Raw genomic sequence first — 15,886 nt, 5'->3', positions numbered from 1 at the left:
CAACAAATCATAATATGCTGGGTGCCCGGGCATAGAGACATCGAGGGTAATGTTCTTGCCGACCAAATGGCCACATCAATAACATCGTACGCTATTAATCCTACCGCTGCTGTCCCTGTAACAGATTTGAAACCTTTCTTGCGCAAGAAACTGCGAAGCCACTGGCAACGCTTATGGGATGCGCAAACAAATAATAAGCTTCACTTGATTAATCCACAGTTAGGTTTCTGGCCCTCTGCATCAAAAACACGACGAACTGATGTCCTATTCTGTCGCTTCAGAATAGGACACGCATATGGTACCCACAATTTTCTATTGAATGGTAATGATCCTCCAACCTGTGGTAGATGTGGCGAGAGGCTCACCGTTCTTCACGTCCTCCTGGAGTGTAGGGAAGCCGAGAGAGAGAGGAAGAAACATTTTCCTCTGGCATACCGCTGTTCTATCCCTCTCCATCCCGCTATGTTTCTTGGTAAAGAACCGCTTTTTATTACCAAAGCAGTCCTCGCTTTTTTGAATGATGTTGTCTTGCATGTTATTAGCCCAAGAAATACGTAGCGCATCCTCTCTCCAGAGGATACCACTGTGATAATAGCTCAGTATAGCACATGCCTCCAGGCCCTTACATCTCAAGGGCTCTGTTAAGGCATTAGTGTTTTTGAAAATTTTAGCCTCTGACATATTTTAGTATATCATGAATCTTTCACAATGCATCCCTCGTATCCATAGCACACTTCATTAGTCATTGCCATATTCTTAGTACCTATAGATTTTACGCATTTTACAGCGACTATTTTAGGCCTCTTTACAGCCATGCCACATGTGTTTTATCAACACCTTATAATTCACCATTCATGTACCACTGACAAGTCATTATCATCGCCTTGGCGCTCTTTGGCCACATCTGGCCCTTGTGCCAAAAATCTCCAACAATCATCATCATCATCAAGAAGCTTGCACAATTCCATTGCCAAACAATTATGTTTCCGGTTTGTCCCGCCATTTTGAATTCTCATAAATTAGCAAAGCCTGCAGCGAACTAGTGTTGCTGTACTTTCTTGGCTATTCTAATGGTGCTAGCGATGGTGGTCTTGATTTTGCTAGAGTCTATCATTTTCATTTTAGACTCGAGGATTCCTACTCTACGTGTTAGGTGGGAGATGTTCCCCGTCCATGTGCTCGATAGTGCTTGATTGAATGGCTAAGGCCTCTCTCATCTGCTTGAGGGATTCATCAATCGTTGCTAAAGAGGCGAGTACGTTTGGCTCTGGCTTAGGGACCTGAGCGGGGGTTTGGTCAGTTTGCATGGCCTCTCTATCCGTGGTCCCGGGGGGAGAAATAGCTTTGCGCTTATTCGACCCTTCTGCTTGAACCTGGATGGGTGAGTCTATTTCGGGGTGTTCACGTGAGTTACGGAAGAGCTCGAACTCGAACCTCAGCGTTCGTAGTGCCTCTTTAAGTTATGCATTTTCTTAAGCAATAAATTCTCAGATTGCTCTTTCTTATGCTCCGGGGAGATGCCCTGTGTTACCTTTTTGTCGCTTTGGATGTTCAGCCTGGCCTTGTCCGCCCAGGACATTGGTTTCTGGATTCGGACCCTGGAGCCTGATCGTCCTCTCGAACGGGATCGTCTGCTGCTATTGTCGCGCCCTCTGGAGCGTGAGCGCGATCTGCTGCCGGGGCGCCCCCTGTAACGGGAGCGGGAGCGCCCTCTAGATGCAGATCTATTGCGGCGGTGGGAGGAGAATGTCTTCTCTCCCGCCATTGCTTCTCCGCCGCCAGATGTGTCGGAGCCACGTGGTCCTGACGCCAGCTGCGTGTGCTGTGCGCGCCTGCGGCGCCGCCGTCTTTGGCGCACAATGTACGGCACCTGAAAGCGCTGTCTGCACTTGCGGTCAGCCGTTTGGTGTGCCCCACCACAAATTGCGCACTTGGGATTGCATTGATGATCCTCTGATGGTGTGCGCATGCCGCATCCGCGGCATTTTCCCTGATCTTCGCCCTTCGGGCAAACATCGGCCCTGTGGCCCAATATTCCACACGCATAACAAACGTCCACTTGCCTGCGATACAAGGAACAAGGGTAGCGAACACCATCACACAGGACGTTTTGGGGGACCTTTTGTCCGTCGAACAACAGGATCACAGTTGGTGTCTTCTTGATTCTTCGAACCCCCAGAGCACCGGGGTTCCTCCAGTTGACGATCATCTCCGTCAGTTCTGCGCCACTGAGATCCAGGTTGATTACGCGGATCACTCCTTTACATGTGTCGTCCGACGCAGCCACGTAGGCCGCTACTCCTATGACGATATTACCCATACAGATCTGTTGGACCCTGGCGTGGTCCAACAGATCTGCGTGGCAAACGGCGTGGCAACCACAAGAATGTTCTGGAAGGGGTTCGTGCACAACGTGTCGTGAACACCTGCTCCGCTGTTAGGGAAGCCGCCTTGGCAAGCGCATGCTTGAACATAATAAGGTCTGTCGTCTTAACATCCAACCCTCCACGAGGCCGTATAATGGTCTTAAAGTCATCCCTGGGAAGGTTCGGGATTCTGAAAGCTTCGACGACTCGTCTAAATACGTTCTGTGGGGCAGTGCGGCAGCCGCCATTACCGCTTCCTTTCGCTGACGTGGGCACGTTAGAATCAGCCCGCTCGGTAAGTTTCTTCTTCTTGCTCACGACTTCGATCCAGCCTGAGCACTCCGCTTTCTCCGGATTGATTACCATGCCTTCTACAATTGAAGTGTTGGAGACCATTCTCTAGCTCGACGACGCGTTGTGCCTAGGCTCGCCGCCCGCCCGACCGCACCGTCTGGTTTGGCACGTTAGGCGTAGGTGCGCGCCAACGTGGCGTGGGGGAAAAGGTCTCTGGGAAGACCGAAAAATCCACCCACCGGTAAGATTCTGGTATCCGCTTGTTCCTTGCAACAAACTGCGTCGAATGATGGGGAACTCTTGCGGGTTGAGGCAAAAAATCCGATCCAGAACGTTTGTAGAGACAGGCAGCCGATGTGCTCGCACATGTACGTTCGTAGTCGTCGTCTTCTTCTTCCTTGGAAGCTGCCAGTTTTTTTTTTTTTGAGCTTGTGTGAGCAGTAACAAGCGTATGTAAGACGGTCCTGTACAAGAGGTTGGGGGCCAGAGACCACATTTTCTTAACTTTTCACTGGTCGCCCGGATGAGAAGCGTTTTGTTCTCGCTTGAGTGCCCGGATAACGGCTGTGGCTTTAGGTTCAAGGTCACTTGAAGGTCGCCTACAACGGGAGCTAAAACGATTTCATGCTTAAAACGCGAACGTGTACCGGTCATTTCGTTTCTGTAGAACAACTCGAGCTTGTCAGAATCAGCGAATTGATCACCGCCCACTGGCTCCTCGAAATGAATTGTATGGAGCCTCAACTGCACACAAGAAATATTGAAGTACAGGCTTCTTAGAAGGAACGTTTCACAATTTTCGTAATATCTGCTCAGGAATGCGACACGTACAATAGTTGGAGGTTGCCTTCCTGGCTTGTCGTTTGAAATAACTCGCAGACGAATACTACTTGAAATTCTGTTCTCGACTTCTAGTGATATTCAATGACTCCCAGTCTTACGAGTCAGATTGCAGGCGGGGAACAAGGAGAGAATTTTTATGGCCATAGCAATTATCTGGACACTCCAGGCGCATTTCTGCCGTCGCCGTGATGCTCCGCATAAAGTGCAAGGGCGATAACATCGTCGCCGCGTGCCGTATGTATGCTGCATGTTCGAGTGAAACCGTGCGAGGGTGAGCTGACGATGGTGGCTCAATCTTGCAGCGCCAGGGAGGACAGCGGGGAGGAAGCGCGCCATCTTTCGTCGTGTGCAATGCTCCGGGGGCAGGCCTTCTACTCCTACTGCGGCTGCACGGGCCCTAATATTGAAAGCGATCTGGGATGGGGACAGAGTGTCCCGAGTGCTGATAGCTTCGTGTGCGCTGTGTTCTCGCTGCTTAGTTCGCGTTGAAGCGAGCGGCAGCACGAAGGGCAATTCACTCGCTGCTGCTGCTGCTCTTCCTGACACCAGCGTTTTGATAGCGAATGTCCGCGCTCATCGAGTGAGATGTGTTTATGTTTGCCTGTACGCGCATGACACCATGCTTAATAACTCAATATGGAAACGAATGTTTACGTGCTTATACGGCTGATAAAACTGCCATCCTTATTTAGTATAGCTGTCCACTAATTTGCTATCGCAAGTCGATGCTTCGCCTTATGGGCGAAACTGCGACCTTTTGATAGCCTAATTACATTTCAGTGCCATCTCTTACAGTTACGATATTAAGTTTTCTCAAACTTAATATTGCAGAAATCACTGGATATGTCAAACAGATAGCGTGCATAGCTACATCCGAAATTGAAGCATCAGCTATAGGTTTCTGTGTTTCACTCTCGGCTATATTAGCTTGTGTGGGGCGTAACGTCTAAAGCTAACATGAAATTTTTATATAGTGCAGGGAAAAATATTCGCTTACTTTTATTTTATTACGATTTATTGAGATATACATTATCTGGGGCAAACAGTCCAAATGCATATGAACTCTGCCTGACTCGGGTTCCTCCACCTGTACAATGATCAGCATAGCAGTGAGCAAAGTCATATTTACGCTAAAAGCAATAGAAACAAAAGCACAAATGTGACGAAAGAAGGACCAGCGTCGAGTCACAGCACTAGAAATAAAAATAACACCTAACACTGCGCACAACCGTTCATCCTCAACAGAAACGCACTCACGCACTCGAAGAGAGAGATGCAAGGTTTAATTATATGCGGGAGACTTTAGCCTGGCTGTTCGCCTAACATGCTACTCCAGGTGCTGGGTGATGATTATGATATACACAGTGGTAAACAATTAAACAGCACATAGAATCACAAACATGTATACACTATAGAGGTATTTACAAAGTTCCGTTCAGGCTTGTGGCCCGCAAGAACATCAGCATCGCTTTCGTGGCGCGCAACGCGCATGTTGTGCTTTGCCATAGTCGTGTTCTTCTTTGTGTCCTTGTTTACCCAGCGCTGTTGTTTTCCTAAACATGCTTTGCCATGGGTCGAGAATGTGCCGCATTTCCAAGCTCCAGTCCCGTTGCAGGTGTAGCACCGCCTTTTCAAAGACTGTCTCCATGGCAAGTAGCGGCAGCAGTTGCACATAACATGTTCAAGGTCGTCATGGGCGTTACATGCAGAGCGCATTGGCGAGTCCGTCAGTTGAACTTGCACTTGTAGTTCGTGTAGGCCAAGTTGAGTCGGATGCGGCGTAGGCATGTTGTGTCTTGCCTATAAAGGCCTCGCGACATATGAAAGTGACAAGATAGATTGGTTTTGTGTATGGGTCTGTACTGATGGCTAGCATCTGTCAAGAGGGATCTCTGTAAACGCCAAGCGTGTGCAGATACCAGTGTCGCCGCGTGTCACGCACTCAGTATCTTCATTACCTTATCTATGCACGCATATACGCTTTCATATTTGTGGCAGACTTATATTTAAACATTATTGTTTTGTGTTTCTGGCTCTTCACTTTGTATTACCGGTACGCTAAGAGCCAAGTTAGAGATATTTGCCTTTAGCTGTGGCTGAATTTCGTGATGGCAATCGCGAGATCTCATGTATGTCAAAATTAAGAAAAGAAGTAAAAAATTCAGTGCCATTGCACTCTGTGAAGGGGGACGACCAGAGAAGCTGCGTATGTGGTGATTTACAGATGCTCCGGATAAACGTTCCCAGTTTGCGGGATCGAGGCCACATGGATGGTTCGCATTTCTTTCCGACTCGCGGTACTGGCGGGCAGCACGCTTACGTTTGGCGTCCGCGGCCCGCTGATCGTCGGTGGTCTGCTTCCGCCGCCGCCGCGCCCATTCCATTTTCTTCTTCTTCTTTCTGGGGTTTTACGTGCGAAAACCAGTTGTTATTATGAGGCATGCCGTAGTGGAGAGCTCCGGAATTATTTTGACCACCTGGGGGTTCTTTAACGTGCACTAAAACGCAAGCACACGGGCGTTTTTGCATTTCTGCTCCATCGAAATGCGGCAGGGAAGAAGTTTGGGCGTGTTGGTAAGTCCAGTTGAGATGAAATGCGGCAGCCGCGGCCGGGATTCGATCCCGCCATTCCGTTTTCTGTTCACGCCGTCATTTTTGGTCGGCACGCTAGTCTTCTTCACACCCTACAACACGCGGCCTACCCATTTTACAGTCAGACCAGAAGTCTGATGATGTCCTTCGCAAGCATTTTAGCCACTTCTTTTTGAATCACTTCGCGCTCTGATGAGGTCGACGGCGAATGGGCAAAGAGGCGCCAGTGTTGATTCGGTGGGCGACAATCTTAGTCTGGCCCAGGGGTCGATGACGAATGTCGAAAATGTGGCTGTACGAGGCCAAAACCCGGCAGAGAGCGTCGGCCTGGTCAGCAGAAAGGTCTGATCCAATCATATTGCGAAAAATGCTGTCGTCAGAGCTTGGTGACGGGGAAACTTCAGCTTCTTCAGTTATGGCGACAGCCTTGACGTCATGGTCTGTTATAGCGGTGAGGTGGGCAAGCGACATCTTGTGGGGCAACACTTTGGCGGTCGGACCAAAGTTTAGTAGCGGGAGGAACACACAGTTATCAACTAATGTGGCGATGGTATGTGGCACAGTAACATTGCGCGTCAGGCGTACATCTGTAATCGGAGAGACGATATGGTCGGCGTCAGGAACGGGAGGAGTCGATGAAAAAACACACGTACGTGGCGGCTCGAGGTGGTAGGCGAACAAAAGCGGTGAGGCTTAAGCGGCTGACGGGCTTTTCTCAGGCATCTGACACAAGAGGAAGATCGAGGCAGAGTGTTTCAGAAGAACAATCAATTATGGCCGAGTGCGCCGAAAGAAAGTCAAGGCTAAGGATAAGGTCATGGGGCAGTGAGTAAGGACGGCAAAAAGGACAACAGTGTGACGACCGGCTGCTGACACAGGCGGTGCACATTTCGATCACTTGAACAGCACCACCATCGGCAGCACATATTGTCTGTGTCGTAGACGGCCTCGTAATCTTCTGCAGGCGGCGGCGTAAAGGGGCGCTCATAATAGACAAGTGTGTGCCAGTGTCGACGAGGGTGGTCACAGGAACATTGTCGACTTCGACTTCTAGGAGGCTATGGTGAGTGGGCAGCGTCAATAGAGGAGTTGCAGGGGACGATGGCATTGCAGTTTCACCTCCATAAGCTGCACTATGTAGTTTTCCTGCGGCGATCGTCCAGAGAAGGACGGCGAGGAAAAGCGGCGAGGCTGCGGAGAGCGGGATTGACGGCGTTGCGGTGACGGCGAGCGTGAGAAGCGGTGAACAGGAGCAGTGGCGTCACAGGAAAAGAGGCTCGTGGGAGGACGATGAGTAGGAAGTAGGGGAACCAGTGGCTGGACGTCTAAAAGGAGTAGGGTGCATGGAGGTCTGGCGAGATGCGTAGGTCCAACGGCGACGGAAATAACGAGCAATGTGCCCGGCCTGATGATTGGAGAAGCATATGGCCTGATCGTCGGGCGTTCTCCATTCCGCATGATTGCGGAAGGAGACGGGAGAGGTGTAGGATCGTCTGAGCGGGTCCAGAGGAATAAGGCCGAGCGTCAGGACGAGTCAGTGGGCACGCTGATGGAAGGCCGAGATTGGCAAACTCCTGCCTGACGACAGCTTGAAGGAGGGACACCGATGGCTGCGATGGGTCACTGGCGTGGATGGTAAACACGGGGGGTTGAATAGGTGCAGTACAGGCAGCCTCTATCTCACGACGAACAATGCGCGTAAGATGGTCACAGGTGGGCGGCAGGCGAACGGTATCACACGATGAAGTTGCAGCCGTATTGGGCAGCCTGGTGAATCTCTGGGTAATACGGCGGCTCTTGGCGTGTTCAAACCGCCGGCACTCTTTGATGATTGTGTCGACGGTATCAACGTTGGTATAGACGAGCAGGTTAAAAGCATCGTCGGCGATTCCTTTGAGCACATGAGAAACCCTCTCGAACTCAGGCATGTGCTCGTCAACCTGGCGGCAAAGAGCGATAACGTCTGAAAGACGTTATCGGACATGCACAGGCATCGGAGGATGTCTGTGCACGAGTCGCAAGTTCAAGCAAGCTGCCGACCAGTGCTGTCACCGAAAAGATCGCGGATCTTCTCTCTGAAAAAGTCCCAGATTGTAATGTCCGCCTCGTGCGTCTCGAACCACACCAGCGGTGGGCCATCAAGGTAAAAAAGCACGGTGGCGAGCACAAGGGTCGGGTCCCATCTGTAGCCGGCGCTGGTCCGTTCGTAAAGGTTGACCCATTTGTCGACGTCAACCCCATCCTGGCCGGAAAATACGCCAGGATCACGAGCAGGAGGCAGAACGATGTAGGTAGGAGCCACGGGGCGGGGGGGGGGGGGGGGGGGGGGGGCAGGGGCTGAAGGCGATGTGCCGGCACCGACTGACATGGTCGCAAGCGTGATGAGGCGGCCGTTGCGCAGCTCCGTGATCGAAACAGGGAACCACCCAGCACCTCCAACACAAAGATGTTAAGTAAAACGACACAAGGCGCGACTATTTAGCCTGTATGTACAGTATGTGCGAGACACAGTAGCCAAGATGGTGGACCGCCACCAGCACCAGAGATAACCTTCTTCTTCGTCGTCTGCCCCAAGCTGAATGTCTCCCTCGTAGCAATATTATTTATTTTGAAAACGGGTGGAGTGCTTGAAGCATGTTTCACCTTCGCTCGGATCGGCCGGGTATTGCAATATCTTGGGGATTTTCAGTCTACGGACATCGATCCGCTGGAAACTAGCCATATACAGCTTGGCTGTAAAAATATTCTGTAATATATTTGTAACCGGTTATAGCAAGCAATGCTAATACTTTCGCTATGCTCTAACCGCGCAGATGTACAAACAAGCGAAGACTGCCTGTATTTGAATATCTGGTCGCCGAGTCTAAATGCCACGGCAAAGCGTCCCGTGATGGCTTGGATACACGGAGGACAGTTCATTCACGGCTCGGCTGCTACGCCCCTGGTTGACGGTGGTAACCTGGCTGCCCTAGGGGACGTCGTCGTTGTCACAATCGCGTACAGGTACTACGTTTCCAGAATCAAGTGCAATCCTCAAGTATTGAATGCATGTACAAAGCGCTAATGTTTTCGTTCTCACGGTTACGAATTCGCTTCAGTAAGAATGTCAACATTTCCATCATAAAGGAGACGACCTACCAATGCTCGGCACTACTTTAATCTGCAGCTTGTAGGATACAGCAAACGGCGCGTATTGATTTAGCCTTACTATCCCTGAGTGTTTGGTCACGCAAAATAATAATAATAATGTATTTGTTTTAATCAGCTTATTTTTGTGCGTTGTACCTAACCTCATCTTATCGAACACTGACTGCTCGCATACATTTCGGACACGCAGGTTTCTTTAAAAAATCTAAACCGAGACGCAATTTTTCACTTGGCATCCGTCGAGTTAAGCATAGTTCCTTGAACTATTTCTTGCATTAAGTTTTTCTGTTTTAGGCAAACGGTAGTATTTATTAACCAGTAGGAATTTGTGATGCACTATATATATGTTGAACCAATCGCGTCATAGCTTATCTGCTTTGTTTGTTAGCAAGTCCAACGCTGCGCAATATTAGAAGGCTGACATTCATAAATTCACCTTTATAATCAAATAAAACTATTTGAAGATAATGGCTCGGTAGGCCGTGCTTGATGAAAATAATGACTGAAGACATTTTGTCTTTCCTAAAACGTGCAGGCTGCAGTCATTCGGATACCTCTACGACGGCACAGAAAACGCTCCCGGGAACCAGGGCCTACACGACCAACTTCTGGCGCTCAAATGGATTCGGGAGAACATTGCTGCTTTCGGCGGTGACCCATCGGAAGTCACATTGTTCGGATTTAGTGCGGGCGGCATGTCAATCGGATTCTTCCTGACTGCTCCGAGCGCACGAGCGTTGTTCAAACGAGCCATCATCCACAGCGGTCCCGTGGCAAGGAACGGCCTGACAAAAGACAAGGGCGCCGCGCTCATTGAGTCATTCAAATTCGCGAAGATATTCGGTTGTAATAACGAAAGTTCTGAAGCCCACATGGCTGGTAGCTTTGCCTCCTGCATGCGCAATGTCAACGCAAGCCTGATCTCAGTGCTGGAACAGAATTTTATGAATGATGGTGGCAAGTTTATGCCCATTTTTGGCGACCATCTCCTGCCGACCGATCCCCAGGTGGCAAACTTCACGGGCGACAGGGATGTTATGATTGGATACGTCGCTAGCGAAGGAAGCGTAAACCTGTACGTGCGTTTTACCGACGTTTTTTCGAAGACGCTTCCTCCGAGAAATGTAAGCAAGGTTGAAATGCTATACTATTTGGGCGCTCTGCACAAAGGCCTGTCTATTTCTGAAGTGCTGACACTTCGGGAACTGTACATGAGAAAAATTGCGGATGTTGATTACGATAAACTGAGACGCGCGCTTGCAGAGGAGCAGTCAGACGTGCTCATAAATTGTGCTTCGGTGGACACGGCGCTAAAGCTCGCCAAAGCCGCAACTTCAGCCAAAGCAAACAATGCGGTTTACTTATACAAGATGAACCACGTGTCTCGATGCACCAAAGTTCAGCCTTGGTTGGGCATGACGCACGGTGATGATACTCCTTTTGTATTTGGTAGACCTTTGGACGAGAACGGCTGCGGTGGAGACATTCCTTTCGCAAAGAAAGTTATCGAAATATGGAGCAACTTCGCCTATGGAAGGTGAGATTTTAGGATAAGTTGTAGTTTTTGTGTGCAACGTTATTGCATTCGCCTGGCTTCTGCGGTTAAAATACAAGCCAAGTAAGGACCAGCCATTCGAACTGTGTGAGAAGGATTCGTTTGCTATGAGCCGCAGTCACATAAGGCATATTTTACCACGCTTTCATCTTTCCAAATTTCAATTGCTGAAATAGAGATAACTGGAGCCGGTGCTACGAGAAGCACGCTTCTAGCCACTGAACACCAATAGCTGGCACGCGTTTTCAGCCTCAAGTGGAGTTTGACTATAATGCTGAAAATTTCGTTGAGTACATCAAAAGCTTGAAGCCAGTAAAGAACAATTAACAGGAGGTTGATATTCGTGTCTTAGGACGAATGCCTCTTCATGTGTCACAGGCATTGCATGTTTGTTTCAAGCCCAACACCATTTATGTTTTACAAAAACAGCGCAAAGTCAATACGGAGCATACGATACAGAGAAATAGGAAGAGGCAGGTCGAGTGCTGACTGACAGGTGAAGTTTATTTAAAAAAAAAGACAAACATGAATTATCTGAGCACTGTTAAACGCATGCGGCATCTGTAAACAGACCGCAGATATCCATGTGCACCACCTTCCAATAAAAAGCTAGAAGCAGATATTAACGCCACAGATTATACACTGTTTTATCAACAACGTGGTCGTTTGTGCAAAAAGTCAATTTTTTTAATTGCGATCAATTATATGGACACTCAAAGCGGATTTCTGCCGTCACTGTCACCTTGAGCTTCTGTATGACGTCAAACTGCGATGAAATCGTCGCCGTGCGCCGTATGCTGTATGTGCGTGTGAAAGCGCGCGAGGGACGCGCGCTTTCACGAGAAGCGAACGCACTGCGGAGAGCCAACGCGCGTTCAGCGCCGTGCTCACTGAAGGGCTGCAGAATTAAGCGTCTCTATCCTCCTTTACAAACACCATATATAGAGAGCAAACGCGACTTCTTCCGTCACGCGAAAGGCTGTGGGGGGACGGGAGGGAGGGAGGGAGGGGAGGCGACGTTTAGCTGCGGCACCAAATGCGTATTTATACAAAAAGTTGTCGCAGTTTCACCTGAAAGGCGAAGCATCAATTGCGATAGCAAATTTGTAGAGAGCTATACGGAGTAATAATATTAGCTTTATCAGCTGTATAAACTTGTACATGCAGCAGCACCGGCAACACGCAGAACTATTGTCGACGCCGTCGGCGTTTTGCCCGCGTTCGCTCAAAATGCGTGCGGCGTTGGTGACTGTTGCCGGAGCCTCTGATATAAATAGGCACTTGGTGCCGCAGCTAAACGTCGCCTCCCTTCCCTCCCCCCTCCCCCTCCCCCATGGCCTCTCGCGCGTCGGGAGAAGGCGCGTTTGCTCTACATATATGGTGATTGTAAAGGAGGAAAGAGACGCTTAATCTGCAGCCCTTAAGCGAGCACGGCGCAGAACGCGCGTTTGAGCGTTCACTCCCCGTGCGTTCACTCCCCGTGAAAGCGCGCGCCCCTCGCGCCCTTTCACTCGCACATACAGCGTTCGGCGACGATTTCATCAGATAGCGCCAACCTTTCCCCTTCCCTCAAGAACCACTTATCATCATCATCATCGATTTCATCTCCATTGACGTCATACGGTACCTCACGGCTACGGCGATGGCGACGCCGACGGCAGAAATCTGCTTTTGAGTGTCCATATAATTGCTATCGCAATAAAACGTTGCGAGACGAGAAGGTGGGTAAGATTTCCGACGCTGCTCGACGAGTGGCTCATTCTGATCTCGTCGAAAACCTCCGAGCCGCCCCCAGAGGCACCGGCAACAGTCGCCACCGCCGCGCGCGTTCGGTGCGAACGCGGGCAAAACGCCGACGGCGTCGACAACAGTTCAGCGCGTTGCTGGTGCTGCTGCATGTCCAAGTTTCTACAGCTGACAAAACTACTATCCTTACTCCGTAGAGCTGTCTACTAATTTGCTATCGCAATTGATGCTTCGCCTTTCGGGTGAAACTGCGACATTTTTTTTAATGCCGCATGCGTTTACCATTGCTCATATAATACGCGTTTTTTTTTCTTCTTTTTAACAAACCTCAGTTGTTAGTCAGGGCTCATCCTGTCCCTCTTTCTCTGTGACGTGTAGTTTGTCGTGTTGTTTTTGTAAGATGCACGAATCATATACCAATCTAGCCCAGTTTTTGTTAATGAACGCGTTTGACGCATTGGAAATCAACAAGCATTCCAGTTAACATAAAGGACGCCCAGTAAAATTACTTCAGTTCCTTCGCTTTATATAACATCTTTTAGCGCGGAACGGTTATTGTAGATAGAATGAGACCTCCACGTGAAATCTTTAGAAAACACGAAGAATAAAAAAGTAGCTCTGCTTACAAAAAAGAAGAAAAAAGAAGAAACATGCACGTGGGGACAGAAAACACAAAAAGAAAGCCGTACAAATAAGCTGACGATCAATTCCTTCGGTTCTAAACTTATTTACCGACTAACTCCAGCATCACCAAATTTCTGGAAGAATCCAGCAATCCTGTGCATTTACCGTGAACACTTAATATAAACTGAGTATAGCAAACCAATTCCGTGGAAATCTGCAGGGTGGGAAAGAGTCATGAAACGAGAGTCAGTGACACGACTTGGAGCTGATGATTGATAAGGCAAGGCAAATTCTTTCTCCACTAGTCTCTCATAAGGCGGAAATAGAAACAGATTTGTGCTCCAGCTTATGCGCAGGCATTGCCTGATCACAAAGTGTCATCAATGTTCACGTTTAATACATGTTATGCTGGAGCTTATTTTTTAAACTATCGTTAATTTTCCACATTGGCAGCTTCTTATTTTCGCTTTCTGCCAATCTTTGCTGTCGCATACTTACTTCTCGTATGGTGCACATTGTATAAAACATTCAGCACTGTCCACTCTTAAATGGAACATCTAATTAATATTTACAGCAACATAAATTTAACATCAATTTCACATGAAAAAAAAAACTGCTTGATGCGACTCTTTCGAGTGTAGGCCTGCATCGGTAAAAAATTATTGTCAAGGCCTTCATGTGAACACTGAACCTAAACATTTTTTTACAGAGTGCCCAAGGGCCCAGCAGGCGTGAAATGGCCGAAGTTCAAGACACATTACCCAGCGCTGTTAGAGATCACGAATGCTAAATTCTTTGTCTCCAAGATTAATTATTTCGCCCGTTGCAAGAAGTTAAAAAAGCTAAGACTGTACTGAAAATACAGACGGACAGCAGTCTGTGGCTATGTTGAGCATGATTTATCAGGTGAACCTTTAATGTAGTCTTTGACGCTCAATGTCTTGGATATGTTGCCAGACTCCCCGAAAATCCTCTTTCTGCTCAACTCGAGTTCGTGCTTGCGGATTCCAAATTATGAAATGGCATGCTGTATGTTTATGAAATTTCGGTAGTTTTTATTTCGGCCGTCTATAGAAGTGGGTGGCACTGTCGCCATGCTGTCCAGAATGCACATGATATTCATAAAATATAGATATAAATTTTTGTTCGCTACGTAGAATACAGGTGTCACAAAATAAATATGAGATTGATGCTTTTTCTAAAAAAATACTTTAGAGCTGGCTTTTGTTTCGTTTACTGAGATTAACCAGATTGTTAAAAAATTATTCAAATAAAAACCTACCAATACAGAGGAAATTTCATTTAAGAGATTTCTGTTTAACGAGATTTTACTGTACTTACGTGGGCAATGTCGCCAGAGCGAAAATTTGCACCCGCTTTGGTAGATTTTCCAGCTTGCAGCTGAATGTGCCCTCTTTCAAAAGTGTGAGGGAGGGGGGTGGAAATGGCTTAATTTACCCCTCCACTTTTGACAGTGGGGATTCAGTGTTTTCTTGTGGTGGGCGGTATAAGACAATTCTAAAAATATTACGGCGTAATATGTTCAAAAGTATGGCTTTTTGTGCTAGTTGGTTAGATACATCAGAGTGGATCATAGCGCTGGAAGGCACGGAGAAAAACGAGACAAGAAGACGAGCGCTAACTTTCAACTGAGTTGATAGCTGCATCAGTTCCCCTTCAGTTGCTCTGACTGTAAGTGAATTTGCGTTCGTGGACGCGGCCGGGTTTCATGTGAGGTGATTGGGCCTTTTCGGTGTGCGGGCCCACAAATACGGTTGTTTATGGAAATAAACACTCAGATGAAAGTTAGCGCTCGTTGTTTTGTCTCGTTCTTGTCCCTGTGTTCTAGCGCTATGACCCCCTCTGATGTAGTATGCTTGGAAACTAAAAATATTCGGTAACACTCTTGTAATCAATCTGGATGTGAAAATGCAAGCTTTATCGTGTATATAAGGTCACACCACCCCTTCGTTCATATTTCCTGACTCATGTGCTTGTAGCCTAGGAACCGACCAACATCTGTATCCGAAAGAAACCATGTCTTAGTAAAAGCGAGAAAATCAAAAGTGCAGTTCAGCTGTAGCCTTGCAGCCTCAATTTATATTAGGCTTTGCTTACTTCAGCGATAGAAGGACAGGCTATTGTTTGAAACGTATTCACTTGTTCCAATAAATTTCGAAATGAATCAGCAGAAAAATCAGCCATGATTTAAAGCTGTCTGCCAAAAACCCACCCAGTTCTAAACGATATTGTCTAAAACATTCTCAATCGTTGTTGAGAGAGCGTGAGCAATTGGTTCTTTTTGGACAAAGCTCTTTCCTTACCTCAACCAGACAAACCTGTAGAGCATTTTCTCAGCTTTTGTCCTTGAGAGCCACAGTAGACTATTATTTTCGCACTCAAGTTCTCGAAAAAGTTTATGTTCTTATCGTATTTCATCACATTGGTAAGCTTGACAATCCATTGTGCTTTGATGGGCTGTTCGGCAAACCTGATCAGCATGACAGGCACTTTGTCTGTACGAGAGGTAATATGGTTCAGGCCATTAACATCATCTATTGTAAGCAGCGGTAAATCAAGCTTGGTCGCAAAGTTATTCAATTTCACAATTAAGTCTTCTCGTTCAGTTACAGGCAGTCCATAAATTTCCATGTCTTGCTTTCTACTGTATTGATACAGAGCATCGAGCTCATCGCCAAATTTTAGAGCATTCTTACGT

The 15,886-nt window shown here is 47.9% G+C and overlaps 1 protein-coding gene across 1 annotated transcript in view; it reads left to right on the top strand.

Moving 5' to 3' along the window:
- The window catches only part of LOC119432380 (acetylcholinesterase-1), a 41,314-nt gene extending 27,025 nt beyond the window's left edge, over positions 1-14,289 (top strand). Inside the window, exons 2-4 of the mRNA XM_037699546.2 lie at positions 8,909-9,098; positions 9,778-10,779; positions 13,877-14,289. Coding sequence (XP_037555474.1) covers positions 8,909-9,098; positions 9,778-10,779; positions 13,877-14,024 — 1,340 coding nt within the window. The 3' untranslated portion in view covers positions 14,025-14,289. The remainder of the gene's footprint in view (positions 1-8,908; positions 9,099-9,777; positions 10,780-13,876) is intronic.
- The last annotated feature ends 1,597 nt before the right edge of the window (positions 14,290-15,886 follow it).

This window comes from Dermacentor silvarum, chromosome 11 (assembly GCF_013339745.2).
Source record: "Dermacentor silvarum isolate Dsil-2018 chromosome 11, BIME_Dsil_1.4, whole genome shotgun sequence".
Lineage (NCBI taxonomy): Eukaryota > Metazoa > Arthropoda > Arachnida > Ixodida > Ixodidae > Dermacentor > Dermacentor silvarum.
The sequence above is the reverse complement of the archived record's forward strand: the minus strand, read 5'-3'. Positions and strand labels throughout refer to the sequence as shown.